At 50.0% G+C, this 9,219-nt stretch overlaps 1 protein-coding gene across 1 annotated transcript in view; it reads right to left on the bottom strand.

The window, feature by feature from the left end:
• Positions 1-710: 710 nt before the first annotated feature.
• The window catches only part of Eml2 (EMAP like 2), a 28,195-nt gene continuing 19,686 nt past the window's right edge, over positions 711-9,219 (bottom strand). Inside the window, exons 14-21 of the mRNA XM_031384119.1 lie at positions 9,172-9,215; positions 4,652-4,783; positions 4,303-4,370; positions 3,811-3,899; positions 3,543-3,640; positions 2,870-2,957; positions 2,398-2,493; positions 711-1,455 (exon numbers count right to left, since the gene is read on the bottom strand). Of these exons, the coding sequence (XP_031239979.1) occupies positions 1,013-1,455; positions 2,398-2,493; positions 2,870-2,957; positions 3,543-3,640; positions 3,811-3,899; positions 4,303-4,370; positions 4,652-4,783; positions 9,172-9,215 (1,058 nt within the window). The 3' untranslated portion in view covers positions 711-1,012. The remainder of the gene's footprint in view (positions 1,456-2,397; positions 2,494-2,869; positions 2,958-3,542; positions 3,641-3,810; positions 3,900-4,302; positions 4,371-4,651; positions 4,784-9,171; positions 9,216-9,219) is intronic.

Below are 9,219 nucleotides of genomic sequence, written 5' to 3'. Positions count from 1 at the left end.
GGCTCAGTGGTAGAGCCCCTGCCTAGAATCCCCCAGTGAGGGGCTGGGGGCGTGGCTCAGGGATAGAGTCTTTGCATAGTGTGCATGATGCCCTTGGTTCCATCCTCAGAACTAAAGATGAAACTTGTAAAACCTGGCTTTACTGAACTGGTTTACCATTAAAAGCGGGCTATGTGGCGATTCTCCCATGGGGAGCCTGTGGCCACACTCAAGTATGGCTTACTTTCCTCTTCTTTGAGAAGCCCAGAGGATATGTCTTTCTTCTGAGTGCCTCTCTCTCCGTGTATGTGTGTGTGCGTGTGTGTGTGTGTGTGTGTGTGTGTGTGTGTATGTATTTCTTTCTTTTGTGTGTGTGTGTTTTTTGAGACAGGGTTTCTCTGTACAGCCCTGGCTGTCCTGGAACTCACTCTGTAGACCAGGCTGGCCTCAAACTCAGAAATCTGCCTGCCTCTGCCTCCCAAGTGCTAGGATTAAAGGTGTGCATCACCAGGCTGATGAGATGGCTCAGGGGAAAGAACATTGACTGCTCTTCCAAAGGTCCTGAGTTCAATTCCGAGCAACCACATGGTGGCTCACAACCACCTGTAATGGGGTCTGATGCCCTATTCTGGTGTGTCTGAAGAGAGCAATGGTGAACTTGTACACATAAAATAAAATCTGCATTAAATCCTAGTCCTGCATCATAAAGAAAAAAATTGGGTGTGGTAAGGAGCAGATTCTCCCAGCCTCGGGCAACTGCTCTCAATAGCCATCTGGCTCTGTAAAAATTGGTCATTGTTCTGGGCCCATAAGGGAATCATGGGTGTTGGGAACACAAACCCTGAGCCCTGTAGTCGTACACCCAGCTTAGTGAGGACAGTGGCCTCACGGGTCTTATTTGTCCAGGCATACAGTAGGTGCTCATTTAATGCTTGTAAAAGGGGAGTATGCAATAACCCCCGAGCTACGGGTTCCATCTCCGATCCCTGTGAAAGGCCCTGTGCCATGAAGGCATACTATAGCTGTGGGGAAACTAAGGTCCCAAGAAGAGTAAATAAGATGAACAACCGCAAAGGCTAGGGAGGCAGCCGAGAGGGCAGAAAAGGACTGGGCTCCACCTCCAGCAACACATAGACGTGGGTTGATGGTGCACATCTGTAATCTTAGCTCTGAGGAAGCAGAGGCAGGGGGATTGGTGGGAATTCAAGTCATTCTTTGCTATATTGGGACTTTGAAGCAAGCCTGGGTTATTTGAGACCCTCTTCCAAAAATAAAACAGATATCCCCACAAAGGAGTGAATATGGCCTCCAATCCCACATTCTTAGGTCCTCCAGAGAGACTCACTCTCGGCTGACAGCAGGGGTAGCTGAACAGATGCACTTTGCCGAAGTCATCAGCAGAAACCAGCAACTTCCCATCATGAGAGCGGGCCACAGCATTGATGTCTGTGCCATCCGCCCCCTCGGGCCAGATCCCTGTAGACAAGAGAAGTGATAAAAATTTGCTTGGAAGCTGGGCATAGTGGAAGGAAAAGAAAAAAGTTCAAGACCTCCCTAGATAACTTATGGAGGTGTGTCTCAAAAAGTTAAAATGAATGAAAGAAAAAACTGGAGGCATAGCTCAATGGCAGAGTCCCTGCCTAGAATTCCCCAGTGAGGGTCTGGGGGCGTGGCTCAGAGGTAGAGCCCTCCCTGCCTAGGATCCCTTAGTGAGGGGCTGGGGTGTGGCTCAGTGGTAGAGCCCCCCTCCCCACCTCCCCACCTAGAATCCCCCAGTGAGGGCTGGGGCCGTGGCTCAGTGGTAGAGCCCCTGCCTAGAATCCCCCAGTGAGGGCTGGGGGCATGGCTTAGTGGTAGAGCCCCTGCCTAGGATCCCCTAGTGAGGGAGTGTGGCTTGATCCTCCAGTCCCAGATCAAATGGCTTTCACTCCAGGAGGCCCTTCCTAACTTCTTCAAAGAGTTGACCCAACACCCCTTCTCTAGTGCTACTTCACCTTTGCAAGCTAGTCCCTATGTGGGTCGCACTGTTTGGAGCTACTGTTCTCATTTGACCACGAACTCCAGAATAGCAGACCTGAGACTCTCACAGTCACGACTATATTCCAGCACCACTCAGGCCAATGGTGCTCATGCAGCTAGTGATAATGGCTTGGGGACCTGAGGAAACAGGTAACTTGGAGGGGCTTCGGTGTGGAGCTCTCTGAGTTAGGTGCCCCCATGAATTTGATTTCATTTTAAGCTCTGAGGGACTTTAGAGGTCACTTCCCTCTGCCCTTCCTCTTCTGCTAGTACCATCCAGATAGTTATAGAGTGAATTCCCCAGGCTGGAAGCCACCCGTATAAGACTGAAAATCACAAGCCAAGGTTATTTCTCAGAGTTCCCGTCCTCAGTGGAATCTTCCCCATTCCACAACTTACCGAAAACTCCAAAACCCAACACACAAGTAGCGGTAGCCCATTCCACATTTCTCACGGTGTCTGCACTGGTGATCTGCTTACAGGTGTTGGGGTCCCCTGGGGCAGACAATCAAGAGAGGTGTTCAGGGCCTGAGGGGCTACCACTAGCCAATCTATTTCCCAGCACTGAGGTTCAAGACAGAGGGGTTGAAGGTCCCTGAACTTATTTCTGCCTCCCTGGACCAGCTGAAGGCTAGATTTTTGGGTGCTGACAGGCTAAAACCTGAGCTGGGTAATTTGCATAAAAACCCTGCTGTCCATTCATCAAAGCCGAAGGGAAATCATAGGGCGCACCAGGAAAGCAATCACAAGCTAGAGATTGCATTTTCAAATCGGATCAGTTTGGACTAGCTCAAGGAACAGAGAGCTGTATGCAAATCACATGCAAATAAGCGACAGAAGAAAGGAAACCGGCTAGTGTCAAAGAACTCACAGTACAAAATCTCGTAGTCTCCAGAGTTGGTGACAAAGCAGGTGCTGTCCTGGGCCCAATCCAGGTGGGTGATAAAACTGGAATGGCCCTGCAGGGGACGCAAGGGTCACTTAGAGTATAGGACGGCTGAGCCAGGTAAGGGGGATGGATTAAATCAAGATTAGGAGGCAAAAAAATACACAGAGTGAGAGAACACATTGGACTAGAGGGAAGGATACACAGGCCTTCGGAGGGTGGGGGCGGGGCCAGACTACTATGGGCGGGGGGAGGGGGTGGCAGACTGCGATGGGCGGGGCTGACAAAAGGACTTAGAAGACAAAGGCAATTTAGAACAGGTGGGCAGAATTCCACACAAGGGGCGAGTTTTGAATGCCAGGGGCAGGGCTACACAGAGGGGCTCTTGGGATGGGAGGGATAGGTTTAGAATGCAGGGCCGGGGCTACAAATGGGGGCGGGGCTTGGAAGGTGAAGGTTAAGGCTACACGAAGGGGCGGCTTAGAACACAGTAAGGGATGAGGATGGGGGCCGACTGAGACGCCTTGACATAGTCAGGGCAAGAAAAAAAATCAGCTGCATTCTGAAGCTGTGGCTGGCTCCCTTGTGGTAGAAAAAGTTAATTTTTCACCCCATTGGGCGGGGTGGTGGCGCGGGCTGGGGACCACTGCCCACTCACCGAGCACTTGCCCAGGCGGCTGACCTTGCGGCCACCCTGGTCCACCGTGTACACGTACACCAAGTTGTCGTGGGAACCCACAGCCAGGAACGCCCCGTCTGGGGAGGGGGAGGGGCTATGAGGAAGCACCCAGACTCCGCCCCTCCTCCACAGTCCCCGCCTCCCTCCATGACTAGCCCCCCAAGGGGGGCTGTAGCCCCTCACCCCCCAGCCTGTACCGCTGAACCTCAGTCCCCAAGGCCCTGCCTCCCCAGGACCCCAGGTCTACCTGGTGAAAAGCTGACCACGGAGATCTGCTCATTGCCATCTGTGTGGATAGCCACCAGGTCACGGGTGTCTGTGTCCAGTAGCAGCCACCTTAAAGGAGAAGTCATAATTGGGGGGGAGGATGAACTGCTGTGGATGAGGGGTCTGAAGGAGTGCCTCCCAAATGCAGGGTTGAGAGGGCGGGGCCAGACTACCATGGCTGGAGCCACACATTGAGGAGTGAGGCCAGGCCGTGTGACAGGCTGAGATGAACAACACCACCCCCCCTCCAACCCCAACCCGCTTCGTCTCTCACCTCATCCCACTTAGAATCTTATGGTACTAAATAGGTTGGCAGAGACCCACAAGTGGGAGGAGAGAGGTGGTTTGAATGCAAGGGGTGGTGCTACACACTGGCCTTTAGGATTGAAGCAGCAGGTTTAGAATGCTGGGGCCTCTAAGGGCAGTGAGATGTTAGGAAAGGAACTAGCAAGGATGGTCCATTCAGTAGTACCTGCCAGTCACCGTGCCCACCGCTAGGACAGAGCCACTGGGGTGGAAGCCAGCCGAACGGGCAGGGTCCTGGGAAGAAAAGGAAAAGAGCTGTGGTCCCAAGTCCAACTAGTTCCCTAGTTCCTAGTATGGTCTGAGGTCCTCTCCAGTGCCTTCTGGAAACCACCAGAAGCCATCTCCAATATTGGATATGCTAACCCTAAGAGAAATTTATTCTGCTGGGAATTGAACTCAGGACCTCTGGAAGAGCAGTCAGTGCTCTTAACGGCTGAGCCTTCTCTCATGCTGTGCTGAGACCCGAGCCGTTTCTCAGAAGCCTGCGTCTTCATGAAGTGCATCCCAGCCCATACCTCAATGGTTCTGCTCCACACTGGCTGGTGGGTCTCTGAACTCCACAGGTGCACCAGCTTGTCCTGCCCACAGGTCACAAACTGCGCCCTGCTAGGATGTGTGGCCAGGCCCCACAGCTCCTCCACATGTCCCTGCAGGAAGGAGAGAAGGAAGGTGATGGGAAGGACCCACTCTGTAGCCACCAACTCAGGCAAGCCCCTTCTGCACACGTGCTGTCTTCCGTGATGATGGTTGGCCCTGTGGCTTGAAGCAAGTCCTGTCCCTTCCCCACACCCTCTGCTCTCCCCTTTGCAGAATGGAAGGGAGGGGAGGGGGTCAAAGTTTGACCTCAGTAGCCACACAGGTAGCATCCACCCTGGGTATACACCTGCCAGGCTTCAGCCCAAAGGATCTGGGAAGAGCCTAGTGGCCTTGTCTTGAGTCACAGAACTGAAGTCTAAGGCCTAAGGTCACATGGAGGATCCTCAGCTCTCTTACTGATAGTGGGAGCCGGCCACCTAGTCAACTGACCTCTCTCTTTGGAGCCTCAGGTTTTTAAGGTGTTTGTGTGTGTTCCTGTGTGTGTGTGTGTGCGTGTGTGTGTGTGTATGTGTTTGTGGATGTATTGTGTATGTGTGTATATGAATGTGTGTATGTGTATATGTGTGTGAATGTTGTATATGTGTGTATGTGTATGTGTGTATGTATGTGTGTGAGTGTGGGTATGTATGTGTGAATGTGTGTATGTGTGTTTGAGTGTGTATGTATATGTGGTTTTTGTGTGTGTGTATGTGTTTGCACACACACTTGAGTGCAGAAGCCAAAAATCAGTGTTAAGTATTGTTCACTATTCCTCCCATTTGCTCCCCCTTATTTTACACTTATTCTGTGGGTGTCTGGCTGTGTGGGTACATTATCAAGGCCTGCATGTGGATATCAAACAACAACTTGAGAGTGTTAGGTCTCTCCTTCCACCATCTAGTTTCCAGGAATTGAACGCTGTCATTAGGCTTGGTGGCAAGCACCTTTACCCCCTGAGCCATCTCACTGGTCCCTGCTCTATTGTTTTTATGTGACAGGGTCTCTCCCTACACCTGGAACACACCAACATGGATAGACAGGCAGGCTACAAGCCTGTCCCAGCCTCTCCGGTTTGGGATTCCGGGGATGCTGCTGCACATGCCCAGCTTTTATGCATGGGTTCTGGGGAAATCAAGCTCAGGGCCTTGTGTTTGCACGTGAGGAGCTTTACCTCCTGGGCCATATTCCTAGCCTTGATTATTTTGGGACAGCGCTTCCTTTTCTTGTCAAGGTTAGACTGGAACTCAGAAATATTCCTGCCTCACTGTCCTGCCTGCTGAGATTACAGGTATACCACCATGTCCTGCTTGGAGCCTCAGTTTTGTGTTTATAAAATGGGGCCAAATACCGTATGTTCCTCGAAGCATTGTGGTACTCCATTAGACATGAATGGGAAATACTAAACACAAGGCAGGCACAGGGCACAAACCCAGCTCTCAGGATGTGGAGGCAGGAGGATCAGGATTTCAAAGTTATCCTCAGGTAGAAAGCTACTTCAGGGCTAGTCTGGGCTATACAATACCTTGTCTCAAAGGCCAAAAAATAAAGGACTAAAAGGGCTGGAAATATAGCTCAGTGGTGGAGCCCCTGCCTAGAATCCCCCAGTGAGGGGCTGCGGCGCAGCTCAGTGGTAGAGCCCCTGCCTAGAATCCCCCAGTGAGGGGCTGCGGCGCAGCTCAGTGGTAGAGCCCCTGCCTAGAATCCCCCAGTGAGGGGCTGGGGGGCGTGGCTCAATAGAAAAACACTTGCCTAGTATGTCTGGGGTCCTGTGTTCAATTCTGAGCACTTCACCAAAAAATGAACCAACTGGTCAGTGGTGGTAACTAGTCAGTAATGGTGCACACCCTTAATCCCAGCACGGAGGCAGGAGGATCTCTGTGAGTTTGAAGCCAGCCTGCCAGGACTACACAGAGAAACCTTGGGTTGTTTTTTTTTTTTTTGGTTTTTTGAGACAGGGTTTCTTTGTATAACTCTGGCTATCCTGGAACTCACTCTGTAGATCAGGCTGGCCTCTAACTCAGAAATCTGCCTGCCTCTGCCTCCCAAGTGCTGGGATTAAATGTGTGGGCCACCCATGCCCAGTGAGAAACTTTGTTTTTAAAAGCCAAAAAAAAAAAAAAAGCAGTGAATGGCAAATACTTAAAGAAGGCCAGCTTAAAGAAGGGTCCTCAGAGAATGAAAGTCACTACTAGTAATCATTAGCCCTGAAAATAGGAGTGTGTTGTTCATCAATAACTACAGTTACAAGCAGTAATTTATATTATGATCGATATTTATATTTCTGCTATATTAACATATATCACCAATATAATAATACAGCTGGGCGTGGTGGCTCACAGCTGGGCACTAGGAAAGAGCGGGGCAGGATTGAGAATTTGAAGCCAGATTGCACTATCTAGGAAGATCCTGTCTCAAAGCAACAAAAATAGATAACTAAATATTCAGAGGTTATTAAGTTTCTTTCTTCCTTCAGAGATGGAGAGTCCTGCTACCCAAGCCAGATATGGCGGCACAGAGCTATAAGTCCAGCAGGAGACTTGCCATATGCTCAAAGCTACACTTATTATATGACAAGTACTAGCCTAGCCACAGATACACATGAGAGCCCGTCTCAAGGAAACAAACCAAAACCAATAAATAACTGAAGAGAAAAGCTGCAGCTGGCAGGAAGGCTCGGGGCTAAGAGCATTGGCTTCATCAGTGGTGTTGGTGGCACACGCCTTTAATCCCAGCACTTGGGAGGCAGAGGCAGGAGGATTTCTGAGTTTGAGGCCAGCCTGGTCTACAGACTGAGTTCCAGGACAGCCAGGGCTACACAGAGAAACCCTGTCTCGAAAAACCAAAAAAAAAAAAAAAAAAAAAAAAAAAAAAAAGAAAGAAAGAAAGAGAGAGAGAGAGAAAGAAAGAGAGAAAAGGAAAGAAAAGAAAAAAGAAGCCCAGGGTACTCTTTCAGAGGCTCCTGATTGTACTTGCATAGGGTGACTCACAACCACCTGTAGCTCCAGCTCCAAGGGACCTGACTCCCTCTTCTGACCAATATAGGCATTGCGCATGTGTGGTGCACAGGCAAAACATCCACACATTATATCGATATTATTATTGTTGTTATTGTTGTTGTTGTTATTATTATTATTATTATTATTATTATTATTATTATTATTATTCTGCTGGCCTTGCTTTTCTTCTCTCTATCTTTTGGGGTGTGGTCATTCTCAGGCATTCATTTGAGAAGGGTTCCTTGTGCCTCTGGTTCCTCCATGATGGGATTACAGGAACACATCATACATCCAGCTTTCAACATTGTTTCTGCGGCTTAAGCTCAGGTGTTCATGTTTACTAGGCAAATGCTTTACCAACTGAGAGACCTCCCGAGCCCCATCTTCCCTCTGTCTTCTCACAGAAACCAAAGCCAAAAAACGGCATCTATATGCAACAGCACAGATTTTAGCTAGACTTGCAGAGGGAGAAAAGCAAGGATCAGATAAAGAAAGGGGACCCTTGAGCAAGGAGGACCAAGACTGCGAGCTACTCCTCTGCCTCAGACCCCAGTCTCAATGGTATGCTATGACGAAAGGACTCAGATCCTCACAAAACCTAACGCAGGCACTCTCCCTGTTTCGTGAACACAGAGAGATAACTCACTTGCCCAGTATCACACAGCTAATGAGCCACAGGGTTGAGATTTCCAAAAAGTCAGTCGAGTCCCAGACTCCAAGTTCCAAACTACTACGCTACGTTACCCCGGCTAGGTTGGGTTTTAACTGAATATGGGCACACCAGTGAGGGAGGACTGGGCATTTGAGTTGCAAGGAGAAATCAGAGCCAAGTGTGGCAGTGTCCACCTGTAATCCAAGTGCTTGGGAGGTAGAGACGGGGATCGGGAGTTCATGGCCAGCCTTGGCTCCATTGTGAGTTTTAGGAGCTGTCTGGGTTACATGAGATCCAAATCTCAAAGATTAAAAAAAAAGAGAAAGAAAAATGACAAAGCGGAAGAGGATGGGCAAGAGAGGAGGAAAGTAATAAAGTCAGGCCAACCCCATAAGGCTTTCTAAGATCCGAGGAGTTGGGGTGTAGGGCTTGCGGGAGACTGACAATTTGCAAGGACACTAACCAACCAAATAGGAGGATGCTATCCACAATAGGAGAATGAGATCAGCAGGGGGCAGTCTATTTGGGAGCAGGGGTGTTGGGGATTCACTTTAGTAGGCAGGTAACCCTTCGGGGAGTTCTGGGTCAGGGCAACGTGAGAGGAAGTTTTAGAGAAAACAGGAGGGGGAGATAAAGGAAGGGAAGGGATGTGGGGTTTCCCAGGCCAGGAAGAAAGGGATGGGGCAGGGATGTAAACAGGAAGAGAAAGAAGGGATGACAGTGATGATGGTGGTGGCAGTGAGGATGAAAGAGGTACATTTAGGGGTGGGACAAGAACTGGGGGCGGGGGTGGGGTGGGGCGTGTACTCACCTGAACAAGCAGCGAGAAACCTGTGTGCACCGAGCCAAGCAAGATGGA

Source organism: Mastomys coucha, unplaced genomic scaffold, assembly GCF_008632895.1.
Source record: "Mastomys coucha isolate ucsf_1 unplaced genomic scaffold, UCSF_Mcou_1 pScaffold21, whole genome shotgun sequence".
Classification (NCBI taxonomy): domain Eukaryota; kingdom Metazoa; phylum Chordata; class Mammalia; order Rodentia; family Muridae; genus Mastomys; species Mastomys coucha.
Note: the sequence above shows the minus strand (reverse complement) of the source record. Positions and strands in the feature narration are given on the sequence as shown.